Below are 27,246 nucleotides of genomic sequence, written 5' to 3'. Positions count from 1 at the left end.
ACGAAACGTGTAAAAGGCATTCAAAACATCTGATCCATGCATGGAGAGTAGAAAGGCCAAATGAATAATTGTTAACATCGCACACTTTTAAATTTACCAGATATAAATCATTCATTTCAGTTGGTTTAGCCTTACAAACATAACAACGCATTGCAGATTTCGTATTAGTAAGGGCAATGCAAAATTTATTATCCACCATTGTAAGGAGCATTACACATTCTATTTGTACATTATTTATTTTAACCGGCTTTAGATTTACTATTTCATGATTAATGGTACTTGTTATGTCATCTATAACTTGCTGGGTTTCTTTAACAAATTCGAATTTAATTGGGCGACAAAACAATGGTATATATTCTATTTTATTATTGATGTGATTGATTTTATCATGTATAATATCTGTACTTACCATTCATTTAATTTTATTGGTATCTATGCAAATAAAATCAAATATTGAAAAAATAAAGAAATTATTATTTATTATAAGATAAAGGAAAATGATATAGTTTCATGTATGTATGAAAAATAAGTAACAGGGTACAAAAAAAATTAATTTTGTAATATTTTTGTTGTTAATATATATAATTATTATTGTTATAACATTTTTTAATTTCCTCTCTATTACTTTGCATACGAATATTATTTAGTCCAAGTTTCATGCTGATATCTAGTATGGTTCAAAAGTTATAAGCATATGTTACTAAATTTCTCGATCCGGACCACTGTGCGGCGCTCACCATGTACCTTCGAGTTATCTTTTATTTTTGTTATGTAATATTGTTTATCTTGTTACAAAATACATTGGAAATGCAAAGTATATACTTTATAATAATTGGTCTATATAAAATTATGATGAAAAGATGACTTTTTGTATATGCAAATACGTTTTGTAAGAGAGAACTCAATTTTTACTTTCTTCACGATCTTTTATACCTTTGTTATTTATATAATTTTCAATGAATTTAGAAAAACTGGTGTCATTGTTTTGTTCTTTATTTCGTCCTTAATAGACTGCTTTTCGAATCATGTAAATATTGTTCCTCGTTTGGTTTTTATGAGCATTTTCCCAAACCCTAGTAAAACTGTGAAATTCGGCCGGTTATTCTCGCATAGACACCTATTTTTCGCCCGGCACTAAAAGGGTTAGTATGTTATTTCAAGGCGGAGATATCAGAGCTATGGCCACAAATTATAATAGTAAAGTATTATAAGTATCTTTTTCGAGATAATTTTGGACAGATTTACACATGGTTTATCAATACATATATATTACTTAAGAGCAGTTATTTTATCTAATATATTTGATGCTAACCAAACATTTGATAATTGCTTTCTTGTAAATTGTGAGGTCTCAGTAGGTTATCTTTGCAACAAATTATTTAATGATATTCCAAGTCTTAAAGAAATTACTTCATGCGACAAGTGTAATAATATGCGGGAAAAAACATTTCCTACTACTCAGGTTAAAATAGAAGACTTAATGCATTCTGAATTTCCAACAACAATTGAAAATGATTTTATATTACAACCAAAGTCTTGTCGTGAAAAGAGTACAGAAATAGAAACAGCAGAATGCACGGGTACTAAGTTTACCATAATTTCAGAAATTGGTAAGTAAAGTTTTACAAAATTTATACCCTAAACGTATATGCCAATACAGGATCGTCAGACTGAGCGATTAAAAAGTAGTACCTTATTTCTGTTAATGCATAATGTTCGATAATGTGATTACAGGTTTATTTATGGTATTGGAAATATACGATACGTACAACAACAACTCTGATATAGAATTGGACAAAATTCCTAAAAATATGAAATGATCATTTTTGGCAAAGCCACATATTTTACGAAGAGTAATAATTTTTAAATTACCGACACATACAAGAAAATTTGACAAAAATACTGTTGGACATTTCACAGCAGTAGTATTTCACAACAATACATAGATACTGCAGCAATAAAGCGAAAAAGCTTCCAACAAACTATAAAGGAAATGTGCAAATTATTATATATAGTGTATAATTTTTTATACAATTTTGTACACAATTTTTTATATAGAATGTACAATAAAAATTTAATGTATTAAAATATTCCAGTATTTTTGGTTCTATTTTAAATTGTCAATCTAAACAAAACATATCGAGCGTGTACATACATTTAAGCAAAAAATATCAAGGATAAAATATTAATTATATTAACCTGTTTTCAAAATATATAACTGTCCATATTTATCCTTCTACACCATTACGAATATTGCAAATCACACAATTAGTTTATTATAAAGGATAATAATACTTTCATGCACTAATCGATATACGTTAATGTGCAAATAATACATACTAATAATCGTATGAATGCAAACACACAAGTGGGCACGCACGTGCGCTTTAGGTCTATCAAGCAAACGCGAATGTTTTCGCAAAATTGAAATAAGGAAGCACAAAAATTAGAATCATCTAAATAATAACACTTAATTCGAATATCTATAGTGCATAGTTGAATAATATAGTTCTAGTAATATTAGCCAGTTACGAGACAAAACTTGCATTTGCACCAAGAGATAAGTCCCTTAAGGGATGGAGCGCAAAAATCGAAATTGCTCTTATACGATAGAGCATAATTAGCGCATAATTCCTGTATGTTTTTTTGTCAATATTTCTTATTGTTAATATGTGGGGGACTGACTGGCAGCCTACTCAGCCCCCCCCCCCCATTTAAATAAATTTGTTTGCATTAAACGGAGCGAGCGCAAAATTTTTTTCTTACGGATTTGAAGAGCGCATAAATAACGCATTATTATATAATTTTTTCCTTAAATTTGATGTAAGTGGGGGGGGGGGGGGGGCTAGATAGGCAGATGTGGTAAACATTCGGGTACGAGGGTCGAGAATAGTCGAGATTCAAACTTTTTATCGAGGATTTAGACTCGCTTTGCGAGCTTGCTCTTATAACTGACATGACAAACCATTTAAATAATCTGAATTTAAAGCTGTCAAAGATCAATGAAGTTGTTTTTCAATTAGTTAGTCATATCGATTCTTTTCGTAGAAAGTTACAATAACTTAAATGACAATTAGACAGTAATATTCTTTACTTTTTTGCGTCTTGCCAGATTCTCTTTGAAGATTACGGCACAAATTGTAATTTTAAAAAGCATCTAAATATAATTGATTCTCCAATAAATCAATGTGATACGCGTTTCAGTGACTTTGAAACGCTAAGAAATGATTTAATGATGACGACAGACAATTTTCGCGCTTAATAATAAAACTTTCTTAGAGTAAATCACGCGCGTAAAGAAAAGAATTACCATGTCGAAAAACACGCTCAACGATTTCGTGGTTGGCGAACTGAAGAATCTTGTGCGTGCAAGGAATTAAAAATCTTCCGGCTCTAAGAGTGAACTAATTACTCGTCTACAGGTAGCAATATCTGACTGGGCAGACAAAATATCGGATTTTGTTGACGAAGTGAAGTAGCGAGAGCCAGCGAGTGTTCGGCCAGAACAAAATACTTCGATGTTGGAACGAGAAAACTCCGTAGACACTGACAAGCGGGGAAGCACTCGTGATAGTGTCCGAGAATTGGAATTACTTCGTTGCGAAAATGAATTGTTATAACGCGAGCTAAGAGTGATGCGTCTCGAAAGGGAAGTGTCTACGCCGCGATCCGAAGCCGAATTTTCCACGCGCGGGGTTAACGTGCGACACGTGGCCGAGATATTGAACGAATTTTCCGGCGACGGTGATAGTTTCATGAACTGGAAACAACAAGCCACATTAATCCGCGATACATACAACCTCGACGAAAATTCAATGCGGGTAGTAATTCATCAGCGCTGAAAAGGAAAAGCGCTAAATTGGTTTTAGCGCTTCGTAAGTTCTAACGTAAGTTCGGGCGGCGAGCACAAACAACGTCCACTTGAAAGTGTCAACTCGTCGCGCAGGAGAGCTTGATGGATCCAGGCGAGCTGGCACAACGAGCGGCGGACACCTAAACGTGCACGGAATCCCGAAAAAGGCCAGGCACCATCATCGCAACGAGCGGTCGACAAGGGGATGTCATAAAGAATTGAAATTACCAACCTCGACAATTTGTATCGGAACTTTGTGGAAGTAACTTCAATCGATTTCTGATGCTTCTACGATCAAAATGATATCTCTCATCGCGTAAATCGGACTATTTTTAACGAAATAACTTTTCAATTATGCAATCAGATTTTGCATATAATTTCGTTAAAAATAGTCCGATTTACGCGATGTTAGATATCATTTTGATCATAGAAGCATCAGGAATCGATTGAAGTTACTTCCGCAAAGTTCTGATAAAAATTGTGGAGGTTGGTATTTTCAATTCTTTATGACATCCCCTTGTCGACCGCCCGTTGCGATGATGGTGCCTGACCTTTTTCGGGATTCCGTGCTCGTTTAGGTGTTCGCGGCTCGTTGTGCTAGCTCTTCTGGGTCCATCAGACCCTCCTGCGCGAGGAGTTGACACTTTCAAGAGGACGTTGCTCGTGCTCGCCGCCTGACCTTACACACATGAGACCTCTCCTTTACAAAAGCAGCCGAACAAAGCCTTGCGCCTGGTGTTTTACTTCAGTAAACGTACGAGTCCCGCCGAATGTAAATACCATAGTTTTGAGTTGGAATGCTTATCCGTTGTTTATGCGATCAAGAGATTCGATATTTATTTGTCAGGCATACCATCCATAATAGTAACCGATTGCGACGGTTACAGATTACCTTTAAATAAGCAAAACGTCAACCCGCGAATCTATCGATGGAGATTATTCTTGCAGAATTATGATTACGAAATAGTTCACAGGAGAAACAGCAAAATAGGTCACGTCAACGCTTTGAGTAGATGTCACGGAATATTAATTTTAGAAGCTAATAGTTTTGAACAGGTATTATCGTTGAAATAATCTCAGGAGGAGTCTATCAAGGAAATAAAGAGACGATTAGAGACGATAGAAGATAAATTTTGTGAATTAAGAGACGGTCTAGTATATCGTAAAGTGAAAAACAATTTATTATTTTTACGTACCGCAATCAATGGAAACAAATGTAATCCGACCATCCCATGACGATTTAGGACATTTAGGAGTCGACAAAGTCGTTGAACACATCGTACGTGTGTATTGGTTTCCAAACACTTCGCAGTAAAGTTAAAACACACATTAGCAATTACCTAAAATGCATCGAATTTTCCCCGATCGAGGGCCGAAGCGAAGGATATTTAAATAGCTTTTCGAAAGATAAAGTGCCATTCGCGACTATACACATAGACCACTACGGACCCCTTGAGAAAAGTGGCAGAGGATTTAAATTTATACTTTCGATTGTTGACGAATTTACGCTGAGACACAGCGTCACGTGCGTGATTGGCGCCTCGGCCGTCGATCCTAGAGTGATAGTGGGGATACACCAGGCGTTGGCTCAGGAATCGGCCCGAAATGTGCAACTAATTCCGAGCACTGGTTTAGATAATTATAATGTAAAATTAAAGAGTGTAATAACCGAAACCATTAATCGCTCCAAAACACATCGAGAAAAGGACCACATGGGCACATAATAATGTTACTCGTGATTGAAGTAATCTTATATTTTCTGATGTCCGACCGGCGCAGGTCTGGTCCGGGGGGCTAACGTGGGAAGCGGGTGGTTTTTTAGTGAGTAGAAATCTCACACAACCAGATGCTGGCATCGTCCACCGGCGCCCGGTGCCTATGAAGGTTTTTCCACCCCCCCCCCCCCCAAAAAAAAAAAATTCTTATATTTTCTGATGAAGCCATCTTTTGAGTATGAATTTCTGTTACTTGTTCTTGTTTCGTATCTACCACGAAAATTCTCCAACGGACTGTCAAACATCCCAAAGAAATCGATTTTTGGAGATGTTTCTTAAGACATGATTACGGATGTTTTTCAATGTTCATTGGAAACTTTAACGTTGTTGAAATAAATAAAACTGATTAAAGATGTTTGCTAATAACAACACAAAAGTGGTTTGGTTGGGAAAACCAAAAGTGGACATTACAAGAAGATAATGACTCAAAACAGCAAAGCTATCTGTGCACATAATGAAAGGTAGCGAACGGTGTCCAAATAGTGAAGTCTTCTCCATCACCTGATGCTAATCCCATCGAAAATGTGCAGCAATACAGGGTGTCCCAGAACTCCTGTAAGAACCGGAAATTGGGGGGTAGCTGACACGATTCAGAACAACAATTTTCTTTGCAAAAATGTCGGTGGAGACTTCATTTTTGAATTATTAACGAAAAACACCGATCAATCACAGCGCCCGATTAACGCGCGCTCAGCCGCGAAAGCATAAGCTCGAGCCAGGACTGGGTAATTACGCCAGGTGCCGGCGTAGATAGCTGAGCGCGTGCTAATCGGGCGTTGTGATTGGTCGGTGTTTTTCGTTAATATTTCAAAAAGGAAGCCTTCACCCACATTTTTCCAAAGGAAATTGTTGTTCAGAATCGTGTCAGCTACACCCCATTTCCGGTTTTTACAGAGGTTCTGGGACATCCTGTATATAAAGCTAAGGCTTCGATAGAAGACAATCTAGAGGTTAAAACCGATGTTCGAGAATGGAAACTTCGGACGACAAATTGACACTAATGCGTAGAGAGAAAGAGTGAACAACACAATTGCAAGTTATTTTATTTAATTGTGTTAAGTCGTTTGGAAATTGCAGTGTAATTCTTCGACAGACTGTACAACACGTATTTGTCTCGATGCTTTTAGAAATGTTTTTTCTTTACTCAGTTAAAGAGTTCATATCTCGGTGAAATAAAAGTATCAATATCACCACAAGTTGCATGTAAAAATAATTCAAGAGAAGATAGTTTTTCTAAAAATACATCTTACAGTCGTTCGTTTTTCGTAATCAGAGATATTAAATAGGATAGATATTTAAATACATTTTTTATAATCTTCAAAATATTTAGTACTTGATGTAAGAATATAATATTTTAAATTATATGTCGTCAATTAACGATAACTGACACGGCTTGAATAAAAAGAATATTATCGATTACCGGTGACTGACGGTTAACGTGTTAAAGAAGAAGCCCGGTTCTAGACACCGAAAATGAGGCATTTTTTTACTAATTTAAAAAAAATAATGATAATCATGACCTCTTGCGACAAAACATAAGAAAACAGGGTGGTTTCCAAATGAGATATTGTTTTCAATCTTGATAGATCCCTCAGACAACAGCATTTATCCCCTTTCCAGACAGCACTTTTTTTTAAATGATTTCATAGTTCACTTCTTAATACAAGTGTTTTATTTGTTAGAATATTTATGATATGATATATGCTGTATCCATGCCTCCCATATTCAAGTAGATGGAGTCAAACGAGAACACGAATCATAGGGTGCAGGATTAGTAGTGTAGGAAAAGAAGTCGACTGAGAATCCAAGGATCGTAGATTCGAATCTCCGTGCCTTATTTGTCGTTCAGACTTCTAGGTATATATGATAATCTTTTAAATAGACAGCTTCTCTGCGACAGTTATCATTCGGAATTATAATATATTTTTATTATATACTTGTGTCATATTTGTAGTTTATAACTATATTATATGTTACCATATTTATATATGATATGATCATTATTATTACAACAAAGTTATGTATGTTGGATTCTGTAGACATTTAAAAAAAGAAAAAATGAAGAAAAAGAGATCAAACATGGGATGAATTGTACCGTAAAATAAGTAAACGTACAGAAGGATAATAATTGTTTCACAGATAACTGTTCTGAACATTCGATATCAATTTTCCTCACAAATAACTGTAACGAACAAACCAAATGAATATCCCTTATTATTATAATAATCGATATTCACAACGAATACAAATCACTTGTATTGTTCTCTTATTGATTTTTGTTGTATATTTTATTAAAATAACTTATTTTTAGTAAATTTGTACAAGATGGTTCACGTAACTTTTTTTCAGATTAAGTTGTAAAGTATAAATTTTATGAATTTTATATATAAAAGTTGTCTAATAGGAAGGAATACATCATGCGGTGTTTGTTTCATATCATAAAATCTCCTTTTTTGTGGTCACCATGTAACTGATAATATATTTGTCTAATAATTTCCATTAACATTCAATATGATATCTCTGTTAATTTTAAACAAACATTCATGCATGCGAATCCGCGTACCAAAGATAGTATTCAATAATAGTAGAAATATTAGAATAAATAGAAGATAATACAGAATAATCAAAAAATAATCATGGGTATAATAAAATCCAGTCACAAATTGATTATTTTTCCTAGTTAAATATAATATTAATATTTACCTTAACGTAAGCAACATAATGTCCCCCATGAATAGTTCCACTATGTTCAACAACACCGTACAAAGCATACATTCGCCTGTTTTTAGGATTCTTGCAAATAGGTGCTAGATCAAGGACTATCGGAAACGACACATGCCTCGTTACTTTCCGAAAATCAACTCGTTGGGCTTGAAAACGTTTCAAGTGAAGTATCAAAACTGCAGGTACACTAGAAATAAGATACTGCTTCGTGCTTGGTGTGCATATCATCTTATAGTTCTCTCTCACCTAAAATAATAGCATAACACTTTTACCGTTTTGTTATTTAAACATTTTTATTATTTTACAAAGAGGAACGTGATTAAGTAACTTTCAAGAATATATTCTCATTTACAAGTGAAATAAAGGTGACTATCAATCATTAGTCAAACACAAATTTCGATTTCACATTAACGGAAACAATTTTGAACAAAATCTTATTCAATACAAGCGTGGCGAGTGTTGATATCAAAGTAAACAAAGTAAGTTGAAAATGTTTAGAATGATACTCCATAATATGTGGAAAGCTGAACTTTTGTAAAAAGATCAAGATATTTTGATTAGTTAAAAAAAAATATATTCCATATCTTCAGTTAACTGTTGCGTTAATGCTGAGGGAGTGATTCAAGCGGTTGCTCTCGGAGAGGATAATAAGTAATACTAGCTGCGAGAACCATACAGGTTATATATGAGAAGTTGTATATGTTTTATAACATTAAACGAGACTACTATTTTTGTTTCTTATTTCTTTTTAAACGAACACTGGGATTTTTTGTGCATATATAAATTGTTCTGAGATCGTCAGAACGGTCGATACTTGGATACATATTGTACATTCGAATAAAGCAACGCGTCCGGTGAAGAGACGGTCGTCTGTCTTTTTGTTTGTGCGACAGTCGGGTATCGTCTGTCCGCGCGAATGCACCATGTTCTCCACAAGTAAAATGATTGCTGCGGCTGTGTTCGTGAATAAAGCGAATGATTATTAAAGTGGAAAAGGCGACTATTATTGAACGTATTAAAGTGTGTTTATTTTTTACGTCCTATTATACTGGAAGGCAGGATAAAGGATGAGGGATTTCAAAAGGGATATTGTTACGAGCCCCAATAGTTTGTAAGATAATTGTATCTACTTTCTTTGTAAGAGAGGCGCGAAGAGAGCAGGAGACATATCGTGTCTGAGGTTAATATCGTAAAGAGATTGAAAGGCTCTCGCGGTTTCGCTGAACGGATAGGAAACCCGAAAGATCGGGATCCTATCCCAAGTCCACGGATAAGGTTGGCGCAACTGGCGTACTAGACCCGGTAGATCAAAGGGGGAAAATGTGAGCGCCTTCCCAAAACTTAAGGTCCACGAGCGCGGCTCGACCTTAACGGTCGACAATGAGCGAAGCCGCGAGCAGGGCAATAAAACCACAGAGTGGGGAGGATTAAGACGGATCCGAGGCTGTCCGTGTCGAAAATCGTTTGGGATTTGGTTATGAGCTCTTGCCTTGGCAACAACGATATTTTCTCGTGCTCTCCTCTCGCGCTCCTTTCCTGGGTGTGTCCTAAAACGATATAAAGAGGAAGAACGAGGAGGTTAGAGAGGAATATAGAGCAATATGGAGGTACAGGGAAGACCAGCAAAACTGATTAAGGCGGCCCTAAGATTATACCCAGATAATCATAAAGGTATTGTTTCTGTGTAGGTTCAAATTAAAAGTGAACACATTAAAAGAAATAATAAGGAGTGTCTTATCCTTATGACTAAGGAGGTTTTTAAATTGAACTTCAGTGCGTATGACTGAAGACATCTAGTTTTAACAAAGTTGAAGATCTATAATAAAAAATAAGCGAATAGATTTACGGAAAAAATCAGCGAGGATAATGACAATAGTATAATGGGAACTTTTATTCCAATTCATAAGTTGGAGAGCAAGGGGATAATAAAAGATTTTTCTGTAGGCTACGATGTGCATGACATAATATTACATGTTAAATTGTCTGCTAAAATCCTCTTTGTGAAAATGTTAGAAAAAAGGGTGATAACAGAGAGCAAAACCGATAGAAAGTGGATTGCTAGTGAATCAGTCGTTTTGACGTTTGAAGGGGATGCATATCGCAAAAGATAAAGTTATATGGTTTGTATAGTGTCAAGGTCTAATGCTTCATTGAACCAGTCAAGAAATATACCAATTATTGGAGTTATAGGCACTCAAGAGAAAGATGTAAGGGAAAAGTTAAATGCATTTGTAATGGGGAGCTACATTTCCAAAGCGAGACTTGCGAGAAAGGGGAAAATGTAAAGAAATGCATTCATTGCAAGTAGGAACATTTCATTTTTAATAGACAGTGTCCAGAATTTAAGTTCAATAAAGAAATGAATGAATATAAAGCACTGAACAATGTCAGTTTTTTCCAAGCTAAAATAGCAATTATGGAAAAATATGGAAACGTGTTTAAAAATGAAGAGATGACAGGAAACTTTACCCCGAAAATTCAGATATTTAATTGTAAGTAAACCTTTCCAGAGATACGTGAAACTAATTTACAAAAGATATTAGAATTAAAGAGAATCGGTGGTATTGCACGGTGGATCAAACTAATAATTATTGGAATAGAAGCAACCATAAGACCTATGGTAAAACCAATGGTACAAAATCAGTGATGGTAAAATCCATAAAAAAAACAGCAATACCAATTAGATTACTCGAAAGAAACCTTACTGGAGAAACTTCAGGAAAAAAAAATAACGAAGGAGAACCATGGGCTCGTATTAAAATATAGAACAGTCGTCACCACCATAGCGACGGAAAGGCAATCTGGTTTCGTACTATCGAATGTTATAACGTGTACAAAGTATTAAAAGTAAAAGGTCATAAATAAAATATCTCTCTAAAGGAGACGATATAAATATATGTACTGAATCCTGGTTGAAATCGAAGGATCAGTTTGATTTGAACGGCTTTAATGTTGTCAGGAAGGATAGAATATGAAAAACAGGAGGTGGAGTTATTATCTTTATAGCTGTGACGGGGCAGACTTTTTCTGCCCGTTACGACAGCACCCTGACTCCGAAAGGACTTAATTCCCTCCTCGCCGGACATGCTGCGGAGGTGGTACGCGTGTATGGAGGAGCGAGTGGACCGCGTTGCGTAGAAACTTTCCCCGTTCGTGCCTTCCCTTTTTCCCTCGCGTATAACGGTGCGATTTCGCGCGAGCGCGGCAAGTCGTTGGTCGCGGTGTCCTCCACCCAAGGACAGCACCGGTACGGCCACCACCTGAAGGAGTAGCCGACCTCCCGAGATGGACAGTCAGCCATCGCCCCTTAGAGCTGGCACGAGGAAAAATATAGAAACCCAAAACCTGATCCAGCCTGGACATAGAGGAGGTGGTCGACCGTAAGAATTAGGGTCGACTCGCAATTAGGCGAGTTCGTTAATTAACGGTTAACACGTAGCGAGCGACACGCAAGCAAACGCTTTTGTTTTCGGCTATTCCAAAAGTTCTTCTTTTGATTATCGTGCGCGTGTGAGTGGTAATCGGCCGTGGACTCCACTTCGTCCCTTTTAGTAGACAGTACAGGGAATCTTGAACGCTAAGACCCACAAAATTCAGGTAGGGCCCAATAGTTGGGGTTCAGTTTGTTGTACGAATGTGCGAGCGCGTGGAGCGTGTGTGTGTGCCCGCGAGTGTGCTCCGGAGCACCGTCCACCCACGGCAGGACCACGCCCGGAAGCGAGAGCCCGCAAGGTTCCCTCCGTTCGTTTCGCATATCTACCGCGTGACCTTCTTCGGTTTGAGAGCGCGTCTCGTTTCGAAGGAAAGGGCCCCTTTGAAACGCGAAACCGTTAATTCACTTGGTCATAGTTTTCAAGATATTTGCAAAAAATGTAGACATGTTGATTTTAGGGTCCTTTGGATCCGCGGCGGACCCGTGATGCCCGGTGTTAGATGATCGGTTATCGCCTTTAGCACGCTTAGCGATCGGATCTGAATTACTAAGGTCTATAGAATTTGATGAGTTGATTCAGGAGTACGGAAAACTGAAGTCAAAGGAAAAGAATTTTAACTAAAAGTTTAGTTTCAAAAATCTTGCAGATGTTTATCCCCGAATATTATTTCTTTCTTGTATCATATGTTTCGAGAATGGGGCCAACGAAGGTTGGACAAACTCGGGCCCCCAAACATGTTAATCCGTGCCTGGCTCAGACGCGCTATGCCGCGAATATGCGCCCGCCAACCGTATACGATCCGCGGAGCTTCCTTGCGAAATTGCGACAATCGACCCGTCCCTCACTTCGACTCCGCATCCAGTAAAGGAGAAAGCAAATGGGAAGAAAATGCCGTTGCGAAAGCCTCGATTTTCCCCAGCTCGGGACAGCGACGGCGAACTGCGACCATTAAAGGGGCAGGTGCGTTTTTCGACACATCCAAGGGAGAGGAAGGCTCGTCCCCTTTGAGATAAGCAAATTCCCATCCACTCTTGCCAAGCGGAGAGTGATGATGCTCCCCAGAGGTCGGCCGAACGGTGTCGTGATGAAAGTCACGATGTCGGACGCCGACCTTCTTCCACTCACGAGAGGCCGGCTGAACGGTTTCGTGACGAAAATCACAATATCCAAAGCCATTCTTCGAGCGAGAGGTCGGCCGAATGGTACGGTGACCTTCGTCACCAGTCCCGACGCCGATGCTCCACCAAGAGGACGGTTGAACGGCGCGGTGACCCTTGTTACCAGTACCGTTACAGTTCCCCTACCGCCTAGCTAGCGGAGTGGTACCGGAACACGAGTTCCGGGTCCAGTTGCAGCGTTTCTGGCAGTGGGTCGTCGGTGCCGGATAGCGACCTTAGTCGCGAGTCCCACCGCTGCCACTATTCCCTTCAACGCTCTCCCCACCGAAATTATTTTCGAGGAAATCGAGTCGTCAAGATTTTGAATTGGTGACAAATCGCTTATTCGAGCGGGTATGGAGCCGAAAGATTTCTGAAACGACTAAATTTGTGCAGAATCGTGCTGGAAACGTCCTCCACTTGTGCTGGAGGTTTTTTTTCAGGCGTGGCCGAAAATTGGTAGCACTATCGTGGTTCCAAATGCCGGTCGTGGCGCTCGTGTGTCAATGCATTTCAAAAACGTTTCGAGAGTAAAGACTCCCAACAATGACTTTTGAGTGATACCATCAATCTTACCAAGTGAGAAGAGGAATCTATTGAGGCATTCCTGGACACCCTCCAGCTTATTTTTATGATTAAAAATCAATTCATTTTTTAAATAAGGGGATTGTAACGGGGCAATATAGCATTTGTGACATACAATAAAGCATGGATAAAGATTTAGAGACAGGGACAAATGGATAGAGACGAAATACTGGCATGTGGGGGGGGGGGGGGGGGTGCTAATAGAGAAAAGCTTTTTATTGAGTTTGGATTTTCAATCGCTTGATTCTTACGACGAGAGTAAAATCTATTAATTTTTCACATAACAAAAAGCCTAAAATACAAAATTATAGAAGTGAAATTAAAAGATGGTAATTCTGAAGCAATATGTGTGGAAATAACTAACTTAAAACAAAAGTTACAGTTATCTTCAGTTTATAGAGCATTAGGTCAATTTCTAATAAAGAAGGATTGGGAACAATGTATAAAAGAAGTTAAAAAATTGGGATCATCTATAATTTTTGGAGATTTTAATGCTGGAAATGTGGCATGGAACTGTGATATATCAGATGATACTTGAGTGAAATGACTAGATATTGTAAAAAAAAACAATGGATGTTATTAATTTTAATACTAAATCACATGTCAATGTAAAAACAATAGTTTTAGCAATCTGGACTTTATATTTTCGGATCCAAAGATTACAAATATGATTGAATTTTATCAAGAGAAAGACCCAATGGGTTCTGATCATTTCTGATCATTAACTACTTGCACTATAAAGACGAACCATGCACTTCGAGATGGTTTATTTCCAAATCCGCCAGCGACGTGTATACTATGTCGATAGGAATTTGTCGCAGAAAAAGAAACGACGTCTCCGTTATGTCGACTAACAATTACATCGTTCATGATTCGAGCTACAGGTCCAGAGTGCACGACATCGCGTATCATCATCGATACCTTGGAAATATTTCAGAATCAGTACGGATTTTTTACACGAAAATTCTTGCAGTTATCATATGCGATACATCATATTGTAACGGTAAAAAATTGAATAATAGATTTTGTTTATTGTAGTCTTATCGACCCATATTATGAAAGGAATAATAACAAGAATCTCAGTAATTTCAACACGTCTCAGCTTTCCAAATGCTAATTCAAATTTTAACAAAAGACTTTTCGAACATCATTGTTCCAGAAAGCAACCGTTACGCGAGTTAAACAATAGAGAAAAAAAATAATTTTTGGAAAAAAGATATAACCGGCTTTGAAAACATATTAAAATTGAAGTAAAAAGTATGCATGTCTCGTAAGTAATTAAGGTATCCCAGAATATTGGGATTCTTGCCATTTTCCTTCCTTGAACCTAAAATCCCAAACGAAACTCTCCGTATCGATTTCAAGAACCGCAAGGTGCTTACTGCATCAATGGGACCGCCCAACAGTGGTCCGGATCGAGAAATTTAGTGACATTTAACGAAAAAGTCAAAATTCTCACATAGATGTATGATGAATGTATATCGCTTTGTAAATGTCTGGTAATCTCAGAAATGAAAACTTAATAAAATTGAATAAAAGCCGTAAGCGTAATAGACAATTAAAGTTGAAAGTTTTGAAAACAACTTTCTTCGCAGAAAAAATTACCTGTTTTATTTAAGGTGCCCTAATGATTCTTTTCAATATTTTTTCTTCAATTTTTTTTTAAATGAAAGGTATATCGTTAAATTACAAATTAGCAGTGTCACTTAAAAGTTACTGTACATAATGTATTACAAATGTTACGTTGAATGTAATAAAGAAAATTCTTAAAGTTATTAGTAATTGGCAAGGAGTATCTTTTGAGTCTTAAGAGATCATAAAATTCTACAACATCGAATATTTTCAACATACTCTCTCCTATATAATTATGCAAAAATTATTTCCTACTTCGTCGTACTTCACAAGTTATTATTCTTCAAAGCCGTGCATATCGCTGGATGTATAGGATCTATCAGCGCTAGATGGCCGCGGTCATGTTTCAGTCACCACAATGCAATACAAAATTCTTCAGATTGAAACACTTCAAATGTTTATGCTATAGTACAGATAAGAGTTCGACTAGGCTTTTCTCTTTCGATCTGCATTCAGTTGATCCGAAGCCTTACCAGCGTGAACAGTGACATTTTTTTGAACATTATATTCTATCTTTTTTTCCTATTGTTAAAATCTTGTATTGCGTAGTTTTTATTTAATGTTTATCTCGATATAGTTTTTTTTCTTTTACATTATTTAATGTAGTTTAATTATTGTTTAGTGAAGTGATTAGTGATTAAGTTTCTGTTATATATTTCACTTATATTTGGTAAGTACTTACTTAAATACTTGGACATTTGTTACGTGTGGTACTTTCTGTGTTTAAAACTTCTTCTTTTCTTATTCAGACATTTGTTATTTAATAAGAATGGACGCTTTTCGTACAAATTTAGATTTATTTATGACGTTAAGAAATTCGTCCAAAGATTTAAATGACTATTCATTTTTATATGAGAAAATATGTAAAGAAATGAATATGTCATTAGAAACATCAAATTTGTTAAAAACAAATTTAAAAAAGTTTGTGTTTCTAATGTAAAATAGAAATGGGTGCAATCTCGTTATGTGTATTTGCAGTCCATTGTTGAAAGGGTATGTTGTACGAAACGTGTAAAAGGCATTCAAAACATCTGATCCATGCATGGAGAGTAGAAAGGCCAAATGAATAATTGTTAACATCGCACACTTTTAAATTTACCAGATATAAATCATTCATTTCAGTTGGTTTAGCCTTACAAACATAACAACGCATTGCAGATTTCGTATTAGTAAGGGCAATGCAAAATTTATTATCCACCATTGTAACCTGAGACACTCTGTATAACTGTTCTCTTCATGTAAATAATAAATGACACAGACTTAATTATTTTAATTGAAACTTAATTTTGTTAAGCAGGGCAGAATAATTTTTGAACAACATTGTGTATCCAAATATGGCACAGGTGACTCTTCATTTTTAATATTTATTCATATTTATTACTAATATTTCATTTATACTGCAACTCAACAAAACGGAGGAAATTTTCCAGTGTTTAAACTTTAATCATTAATTTCCCATTTTTGTATCTTCAATTATTCGACTTTCATTTTGTATTGAGTAAACTCTCTTTAAATTTAAATTGAATTATTTAACAATTAATTCAATCTATAATTGTATATTTTGTTCTTAATATTTAATGAAAATTTTACCCACCAAACACCAACTTGAATAAAAAAGATTAAAGTATCGAAAAATAGCAACATTAAACTTTAAAATAGTTTTTTATTCGTCAATTTTGGGCAAATTTTAACGAAGTTACGAGAATTTAAAGGTTGTTATTCAAGCTCATGGTGACGATTACGCGAAACGCATGACGACAGCCCTAATTCACCGAAATAAAGCGAGCGGAGCCTGCGTGGTGGCTGGAGGAGGACTAGGCATCTCGCCGAGTCCGCCATCGACTGCGTGGTTGTACGAATCTAGAGGTTAGGGCTGGTAGTGGCCGCCAACAAGACCAAGGGCGATCTGGATGTACGGATCGCCTTGGAGTCGGAGGCCGCCCGTAGGGGATAACCTCCGAATTCGTGTCGTCGATACCTTTGTCGAGGTCAGGCCCACAATAAAATGTCTGGACCTGGTCATCGACGGCTGCTGGCGCTTTGATCAGCATTTCGTCGTCGTACCCTCCGACTCGAGAGGACAGTGGCCGCACATGGGGAGCTGTTGCCTAATAGGGGGGGGGGGGGGGGGCGGGATCCGCAGTCTCTATACGGAAGTGGCGCAGTGCCCCCATGTGATTTCGATCGTTAGCGGCGAGTGGAGAAGTGTCACACTCCTGGAGAGAGTGTGCGCTTCCTCCTGATGGCGGTGGAGCAGGCGGCATTGTATAGTCGCCTACTCCATCCGCCGCCCGCCGGGGGTTGAGCTCACCGTCGGGGAGAAGGAAGATGTCGAGATGCGAAGGCGTCAGGCTCGGGTGGACACTTGAACTCGATGGAGGCGGCACTTGATAGCCGCTCTTTGGAGCCGACCAATCGTCTTGACCCTCCTGTCCACATTTGAAACATGGTGCAGGAGGCAGATTAGGTTGACCTTCCGCCTATCGCAGGTGCTCTCCAGCCATGGTTGCTTCAGAGAGTACCTGCATAGAATGGGGCAGACGTCGATTGCGCAGTGTCACCACTGTGGCGAAGACACGGCATGGTCACGGCGAGGCACACATTTGAGGAATGCTCTGCGTGGGCAGTGCCGCGCCGTGCCCTCAGAGCTCCTATGGGAGGGTGGGACCTCTCGTTCGCGGCCATGGTCGACCTAATGGTCGCGAGCGACAGGTTGTGGAAAGGGGTGGTCTCGGAAAAGTGTGGGCGCAGTGGCGCCACCCGCGTCGGCGGCCGTCCCCGCGGAGAGGTTGTGCAGGTGCAGGGGGTATCCCCATCCGTGTCGTCGGGTGGGTAGCAGAAGGACGGCGGGGGCCAGGACATGAGCTGATCCCGGCCCCTGGAGGGGAGTTACAATCCCGGCGCCTCAACGAGGCTACTTTTCGATTGTGGGGTGCCGGATGGTCCCCAAAAAATTTTCCTTAGGGAACGTGGGTGGGGAGGGTCGGGGTATGCCGAATCACGCCTTCAACGACCCTCCCTTACCGTCAGGGGTGCCCTCTTGCGCTGCCCGACACGGGGATCTCCAGGTCTTCCGAGTTGTGCCGGGCACAAAGACTCCAGGGGCCGTGTGTGGACCGAGCGGAGGCTCGGGAAGCCCAACCTGACGGCTCAATCTATCTGAGCTATTAATCTGAGCGAGTTCAGAACCTGCTTTCGCTGTCCAGACGAACTCTAATAACCCGGGTGAGTTGAGAACCTGCTTTCGCTGCCCAGATGGGGCGCTCTATCAATTGGAGTCAATAGATTCACCTCAATGGTCGGAATTTCGGAGACCAATGCTCCATCTCAGGTCGTGCTCCCGTATATATGTTAGCGTTCAATCAGTATATTGATTTTTGGTATAGATGATCCGCCGTTGTTTGGCTAGCGACAGGTTCTTGAAAACTGTTTTCGGCCGCATCTATAACCAAATATGGTCATGTTTGACATTGTGGTTCGGTTGCACCTCCTTTTCTCCAGGGGACCTCGCGTTGCTGAGCTTGATGACTCATAGGTTTTTTCACCGGGTCAAGACCTAACCGTTCTTTTGACCTGCAGATCACTATCTCTTTTCCACTCTTGCGATACTACACATATAACACTCCTCAAAATCATCGAAATCGGAATTGAGCACCCTTTTCTGTATAATTATCGACTTTTTGGCATATTATGAAAGCTTGAGACGTTGAGACGAATCCATCGACCAGTAATACTTTGTTATTTGTGGTAATATAAAGCATTAAATTGGATTTTGAGTTGGGTAAATTCAACACAGTCCGCCAATCGAAAAGCGTGAAATTTAATGCAGTGTTTGCTATTGATTGAAAAGTGTGAAGATTGTGTAAAACGTGAACTGTTTGTAATAGACTTTAAAAATGGCAACAGCAGTAAAAACGGCAAAGAACATTGGTGAATTAAGGATTTCCAAATTGAAAGCCATATTGCAGAAGAAAAGACTGCCCACAACTGGGAACAAAATCGATTTGATTAACCGATTACAAGAAGCCGATCCACAAGCAGATTGGGTGCAAGAAATTGAATTGTTGGAGTCAAGCATCAGAGAGACGGATACATCGGCCGACGGAGGATATCCAAATATAGGTGAAAATGGTACCTCAGACCGAAATCTTGCCACAAATGAGCAATTGTTGCGAGAAATCGCATTAATGGACAGGGAACGACAGCTCATGCAAAGAGAGTTGAGAATCGCGGAACGAAAAATTGAAATCTTGCGTTCTACGCCACCCTCAAGTAACGTTACAGGGACAGAAACACAGACAAGAATAGGTGTGAAAGCAGTTTCTGAATTGTTAAAAGATTTCGATGGGTCAGACGGATTGTCGTTCCGAACGTGGGAAAGCGAAGTGAAATTGTTAAGGGGATAGACACGGGTAATGCAGCGAGGTGACATTACCGGCAAAACTGGGCGTAAAAAGGGGTCCGTGATTTTTCGCTTTTCATCCTTATATTAACATATTTTGGGCTGAATGAGGACTTATTCGAAAGAGGAAGCTTGAATACATCCGGGGCTGGTCATAATTCAACGACATCTTGTTAATATCTAATAATATGAGTGTCCAAAGTAGAGAAAGAATACGATAAAATACATCTGTAGAATCCAAGTATTTGTAGATCACTATAAAAGTATTGTGACTCACACGATGACCAGCGGATCATTCACGTCACAAGTATTTCGCGAGTTTTTAAAGGATAATAACGTCAAGCATATATTGATCGCCACAAGATCACCCCAAGCGAACGGCCAGGTCGAACGCGTAGAGTATTAGCACCGATGTTAGGTAAATTAACCGATAGCGAAGGAAAACAATGGCATAAAGTTTTGTATGAAGTCGAGTATGCATTCAACAATACAGTTAGCAAAAGCACGGGTGAAACGCCGAGTCGGTTATTATTCGGAGTCGACCAACGGGGCGGTGTAACAGACGAGATCAAAGAGTATCTAGATGCAAACGTAAATAATGATCATGGAAAAAATTTAACAGAACTTAGGTCTAAAGCATCACAAAAGATCATTACTTCACGAAATTATAATAAGAGGTATTTTAAAAACAAATACAAGTTACCGCATATGCACAATGTAGGTGACTATGTCATGCTCCGCAATTTTGATAGTACCACTGGTGTGACAAAGAAATTAATTCCTCAATTCAAGGGTCCGTATGAAATTATAAAGGTGCTTCGTAATGACCGTTATGTAGTGAGTGATATAGAGGGATTTCAAAATACTCAAAAGAAGTATAAAGGAGTGTGGGAGTCAACGAATATGCGACCATGGATAAATACCCCCGCTGAGGATGATTGTGTGCGTGATGGTAATGATTAGTAGTTGTAATATGGAAAATATTGACATATCGAACATAAGATTAAGCGTAGGATAAGGGTTTATAATAAGATGTAATTAATTACTTTCAGTGTTATTAGCGTTAATATAGTCGTTACATTAGATATTAAAGCGAGAGCACGATCGAGGACGATCTTTGGTCAGAATGACCGAACTGTAAGAGAACACTTACATTGTATGCGAGTTACGTATAGTCCCCGCATCGGTTCGGAAAGACAAGTGCGCATCGCAACAGAACGCGTGATTCATTCGTGGTATGGACTTCGAAACGATCGGTAAAACGTCCTTACCAAATTGTATTAATGGAAATAAAGAATAAATAAGTTTCATTACAGATAGAAGGAAAGAAAGAAAGAAAGAAGATCCTCTATCCTTGTTCGACCGAGAGACGGACTGCATTCAATCTAATTGACAAAAGCGTTTTGAGAAGCTAGCGCGAGTAAAGCCTACAGGGCAACGTGAGCCTTTTTTTGTGGGAAAATGCTTTACGCACACTTCGGCTTCCCGGGGAGGAAACCGAGGTTATGCGGGATTATCATCGGGGAGGGGAGTCTCCAAGGCGCGCTTGTCCCTGACGGCTACCCACTAGAACCCCACACCCGCCTAAGTTACATGGGAAGTACCTGGATCACGCGAGTACTCAACAGGACAACGACAACGTGAGCCTGTCTCCACTCTTGCTACGGCTCAGCTTCGAGGGATTTTGACGCCGCGTGATTATCAATGAGAACATAGGGTTAGATTACAATTTCATGTTATTCTACAGTTGACCTTCAGAAATGTAAGTTGTTTTTATTTTAATTATTGAATAGTAATAGATATTTCTTCCTCAAACAATAATTATAGGAGAATATAGTTTATACAAGATATATCCGATTCAATGATACAAGCTGAAGAGTGATGAATGCAAATGAAAAATTAAGTAAATTTAAAAGTGACATTCTTGCAAACGAACGTTATTTACTACGTATATGCCTTATAGAAGTTATTTGCGGCGCTTATGTTCGAATTTATTACATTAGATAGTAAAAGGCGAAACAAAACCTAAAAGTAGTGTTCGAACGATTTGCGGTCGAGCAAGCGACTTGGCGAGGTTCGAAATTCGTAAGGTGGTTGGAAACCGCTGCGTGGTAACAGTGGTTTCCTCGCGAGCTACCGGCACAGCAAACAGTGCAAAAACGCTAAACACCTGTGGCCGTTAGCGAGCGTTATTACGCGACCTGCCCTCGCCGGGCCGTTTGCTCGAAGTTCGAAATTAAAATTATCCGTAATTGCCCCCCGCGCCAGTGGCTATAAAAGGCCACGCCTCGCGGGTACCGACAGGAATTTTCGATTGCTGCTCTAATGCTTTTTCAAACATCTTACTATAAACCGTTTGCTGTTATCCAGCTCAGTTCTTTATTAAACGACCCGGTCGGAAATGTTGTTTGGGACCTCTCCCACGCCTCCGAGGCTACCGTTTCTCGTATTGTTCTGTGCTCTGTATTCTTCAAGTATCGTGGACTAATTGTTAAGAATTGAATTGAAAAATTGTTAATTATGATTTCGCTTTTCCTCTAATATAAATGGGTGCTCAGAGTATTCCGGGGTATTTTCAGTTTTCAAATATTAAAATACTTCGTGCAGAGTGCACAAGTGATACAAGGCTATTCGGCTTATAAGCCTCTCAGCTCCAAAGATTAATGGACAGAGTTAAAACGCTCCCGGATAGCCAAAACTGGAAGAACGATGATATTGGAATCCCTCGTTTGAGTTTAACCTCCTGCGTTGTAACGACGTTTATTGTTGGATATTTTCAACAATGGTAACGACTAAAGCGTCCCACAGACTGCTCTGACGTAACGTAGGCCCACATCAGACATGAAGCGGTGTCAGATTGGCGCCTGCGCGTAGCTCGTGAAATCAACTGACACCGCTTCGTGTCTGACGGGGCCCACGTCACGTGAGAGCAGTCTGTGGAACGCTTAAGAGTTACAGTCTCTCCTGCAATGTACCCACTGCGTCTATGTACATATGATTTGGTAGTTGTACTATTTAGTTGCATGTATATAAAGTAAAACAATGTGCAAACAATAAACGATGCATTTTTAGAAACCATTAAGAGTGGCTCATTAAATACAGTTGGTTAATTATAGCAGCAGATTCTATTACATTCTTCCCGGGCGCTGATAATACTTAATGAATCGTCAATATATTCAGTAATGAACTTTTTTATGAGTAAATAAATATCACTCTACATTTTCGAACTACTTTTTTAAGTAGATTTACCTCTTTTTAGGTTGCACCACCAGCTTGGAAGTATCAAAAATATTATTACACTAATACATAAATTCAATATACCTTTATTTCTCGGGCAGTACAAGCTTCACAACTAACTTTATTGCTACCACTCATTAGCTCCAAAGCCGTGAATTGGTTTAAGCAGGATTGTATTGAGCATTCTCCTTCCTTAGTTGCATATCTAGTGTGCGATAATTGAGAATTTCCAAGTCCCATTTTCGAAATCCCCAAAGAAATACCATTAATTCCATTATAAATCTCGTTTGAATGTTCGATTGTTTTTCTTCTTCCTTTCCTATATTCGAATAAATTAACCAATTTATTGTAAATCCCAAAACGTATATCTTGTAATTAATACTTTAAATGTAAATTATGCATAAAAATATTTATGAAATTATTATTTTCAAATAATACAAAAAGTAATAATATATTGTACCTTTACATCTATTTAGAAAAACTATTCTTAAAAAGTAAATATTTTTTATTAGAATAATCAATAGAATGTTAATCATCATTTAAATGCAAAATCATGTAATTAATACGATAAAATAATAATCAATTGTACCTCTGATTCCAGGTAGCTTCTTCCTGTTCATTATTAGTAATAGATTCAATTAAATTAAGCGTTGATATCGGTCTTTCAATTTGTTCTAAATTGTCAATAGCTTTAAGAGCAGGAACAGTACTACCAGGACATTCTATCAATGTAAGAGCACTGTAGCTGACAGTTGGTTCTCCTAGACTAGTTACATCTGAACTCACAACTGAAGAAGTAGTAACAGGAAACTCAGTTTGGAGTTCCACTTTATTTTTAGGGCTTTCCGAACTATCTAGTCTATCTAGATCTTTTGTTTTTGATACATTTGTTATAGATGCGTCTATTAGATTTGGACTGAAGAAGTGAATGAATCAATGAATTAAACAAAATTGTTTGATAAGGGAATAATTTAATTAGACTTAATATACCTGTGCAAAGATTTGGTATTGAGAACATCTTGAAGTAGTATTGGAGACAAATTGTCTACTCTACTGAATTGTACACAATTATTTAATGTTATTTCATTCATTGTGTCATCTACTTTTACTGGATCAATTGAAGGAGAAGCAGGACTTGTCAAAGTTGATTGTTTTTCTGAACTATAACCAGATTCTCCAATTTCTGGAAGGAGAACTTCAGCTTCTACGTTATCTTCAATATCTGCATCACTTTCTTCTGAAAATAAAATTCTAATTTTGTACCATTACACATATGTATTGACAACTATGGAATAGTCGGGTGATCACTATAATAAATTTGTTGTGTATCATATTTCTGCAATTGTAGATTAAGTACTGATTCTTGTTTGAATTTGTAAGATTAACAAAATTAAACATACAGTCGCGGACAAAATTAAAGGGACACTTTTTTAAAACGGTCGAAAATATGGAAGTTCTCAACCGATTTTCGTGAAACTTCGTCAGGAATAGCTATGAAGTGTCCTCTGGTTATGTGCAAAGTTGCATTAAGCGAAGGTTAATGCAAAGGGGTGACAAAAGAGACTGAAAAAATCAAAAAATCACTGGGGCAATTCTCATTGATGCCCTCTATAAAATCCGCCCCCTCGGACTCCTCTCGGACAAACACAACACTCACATCACCCCACCCCCTGTAAAAGCCACAATTTTTGGATGACAGTCCCAAATTTGGGCTCAATGCATTTCCTGGATCAGGGGATTCCAGAAAATGCCAATGTCCGCGCCGTGCACCCCATAGACACCCCTTGGAGGGGCGGAATAGCTCACCACTTTTCAACCGCCGCTGCGATTAGGCACGTTCACACCCCAGAGAATGAGAATATTCACTAGGTTTATTCTCGCTACGCTCGCTATCAATGCCGAAAAGGCACCTTTTCAAAAGCTGCCCCAGGAACTGAACAAGAGTGGCTCAGAATTAGAGGCAGTCCACCCTCAGGCGTAAGGGTTGAAACGTTGGTGCGTCGCGGGCCGGGTATGTTCAACGGTCCGGGGCATCGAGGCAGTTTTGATGTTTTTTCCCCGCGTGGATAGTAAGAGACGTTTTTCTGCAGCTCCCCTGTTTATAGAGGCAAATTACCCCTTCGCAACAACCCTTGCCAACGCAACTTTGCACACATCCCGAGGATACTTCAAAAGTACTCCTGACGAAGTTTCACGAAAATCAGTTGAAAACTTCCATATTTTCGACCGTTTTAAAAAAGTGTCCCTTTAATTTTGTACGCTACTGTAATTAATGTTTGAGTGCACTTTACCTGATTCAAGTATATTGCCATTGTGTTCTTCGATAATGTTGCTCCTATTAGATGCAGATTCTATGTGACCATGTATTTCTTGTTTTTTATTTTTTCGATTTTTTCTAGCAGCTTTCTTTTCTTTTTTTAATTGGTATTTTGAAGGTGTAGATGAGACATATTTCTCCATCGTATCGAAAGGATCGTCATAACCACTGTTCTTCCTTCTTAAATAAATATAAGTGTAATAGAATTATTAAATATCATTATGTTATGAACTATTTTCGTAATCAATAATATTCACGGGTCAAGATTATGGAAATATACAAAAGTATAACAACATTACGTTCAATTAAAAATACTTTATTCTAATGACTATGAATAAACATATTGCAGGCTATGTGAATCTGGCACCCGACTTTCAAAAAATCAAATTTTGTTTACGGAAAATGATAGTATTTCATTTATAGTTGATTGTAGTAATAATAGTTTCGTTTGTAGTTTCATTAAGTAATAAATAAAATAAACTAAAAAAAATGACCCGTACCAAACATTTAGATATCTTGTTGGATCGAAACAGATTCAAATGTTTGAATCTCACGCGGTTAGTTCGGCCGTTGACAAACTTCTCAGACAAATACGTATCTGAAGTAATTAACGACGCCAACTACGATGCATCGTCGACGTTAGACAAAAAAAGAAGAGGTGTAACATGAAAATTGCAAAAAGAAACCGAGTCTCATTCAATTGTATGGAAAGTATCATCCACGATGCATCGTCTCCATTGTATCTGCAATCTTTCTGTATTAAATGTACGCAATTAGCACAAAATAATAACGCATAACATAAAATTATCTAAATTACAAACGCTACCGTTAATCGGTATTCTCGATGACGACACAACGTCATCATCTGAAATACAAACTCTGCCGTTAACGGTATTGCCGATGACGACTCAACGTCGTCATCCGAATTATAGCGATCATGCATGATCCGTAGAATGATTACGCGATACGCAATCATTCTGGTATACATACATGAACACACAATTTACACACTCCCATGCATGCATGTATTCTTTAATTTAAAATATATTTTACGAGCTTTTGGCCGCAAAGTCTTCCTCGGGGTTTACCCCCAAATATCGTTGTTTTTATTTACTAACATATATATTTCCATTTTATTATCTGAATCACGGGACTCAAGAAATAACGTCAGTTCCGACGCTACATATCTCAAATCCGTTTTTCCATGTGATTCAACATTAGTTGTAGTTGTATGTAGTGATTACCATTCCGTTTTTAGTTGAATACTTTAAATGTTATAAGCAATTGTTTTACACTTAAGAGGCAACTTCGTTAATTTTCAAAATTTTAAAAATCTGCTTCTTCCATGTAGTTCAGAATCGAGATATTTTGTTTGCAATACATATCCATTAAATGTGAAAGGTTTCACCGAGATTGGTGCACTCCTTGCAGAGTAGAACTAAAGTTAACTATTTGTTAAAGTACACGTCTGTACCCCGAATGTTCTGGGGTAAGTGCCGTGAGGTTCAACACAGTCCGGATCACAAGGTATATTTTGACGTGACAGGTGAAACACTTCATTCACAAGTGAAACCAATCATTCTTGCGCATTGCGCAGGCGGATCTGCGATATGTTTCATCACCCGCTCATCTAACTAGCAAGGTTACTGATCAGATTATTAGAAAACTCTACGTGTAGGCAAACACGCACCGAAACATCAAGACGTGGGCCAAGAACTTTCTCGATTGTCAAAAATCGAAAATCACTCAACGGTTAAAGAATACTCCAATCGAGTTCGTGGCTCCTGATGGACATGGTGGGTCCTCTCACGAACATCGATGGATACGAATACCTGCTGACGGTGATTGATCGCTTCTCACGATGGGTCGAGGCGATTCCTCTGAGAGACATAACCACGTAAACAATTTCGCGAGCTTTCTTTCATCAATGGATATCTCGATGCGATACACCAAAGATTCTTACTTCTTCTGATTCTGATTCTTATTCTTTTCGTCAACACTTACAATTAGCTAATAGGAGCTAAGGCCATTCGTCGATTCGTCGACTCTCGGAATCAGTCGGCAAGACTCGTCGGTAGGAATTGTAATATGGCTGTCACTCATGCCGCTCGTTCATTTCTAACCTGTAAC

The 27,246-nt window shown here is 38.4% G+C and overlaps 1 protein-coding gene across 11 annotated transcripts in view; it reads right to left on the bottom strand.

The window, feature by feature from the left end:
- Positions 1-27,246, bottom strand: part of LOC128889201 (ubiquitin carboxyl-terminal hydrolase 45) — a 188,262-nt gene that overhangs the window by 50,951 nt on the left and 110,065 nt on the right. For 7 of the 11 annotated variants that reach the window (XM_054146623.1, XM_054146632.1, XM_054146624.1 and 4 more), the window contains 5 exons: positions 25,091-25,296; positions 23,790-24,036; positions 23,389-23,715; positions 22,884-23,118; positions 8,332-8,598 (listed from right to left, as the gene is read on the bottom strand). In XM_054146623.1, the coding sequence (XP_054002598.1) occupies positions 8,332-8,598; positions 22,884-23,118; positions 23,389-23,715; positions 23,790-24,036; positions 25,091-25,296 (1,282 nt within the window). Of the gene's footprint in view, positions 1-8,112; positions 8,149-8,188; positions 8,599-22,883; positions 23,119-23,259; positions 23,286-23,388; positions 23,716-23,789; positions 24,037-25,090; positions 25,297-27,246 lie in introns of those variants that run through there. The other 4 variants (XM_054146630.1, XM_054146633.1, XM_054146628.1 and 1 more) reach the window with 4 other exon arrangements.

This window comes from Hylaeus anthracinus, unplaced genomic scaffold (genome assembly GCF_026225885.1).
Source record: "Hylaeus anthracinus isolate JK02 unplaced genomic scaffold, UHH_iyHylAnth1.0_haploid 11997, whole genome shotgun sequence".
In the NCBI taxonomy this organism is placed as follows: Eukaryota; Metazoa; Arthropoda; class Insecta; order Hymenoptera; family Colletidae; genus Hylaeus; species Hylaeus anthracinus.
This window is presented reverse-complemented; position numbering and strand designations above follow the sequence as displayed.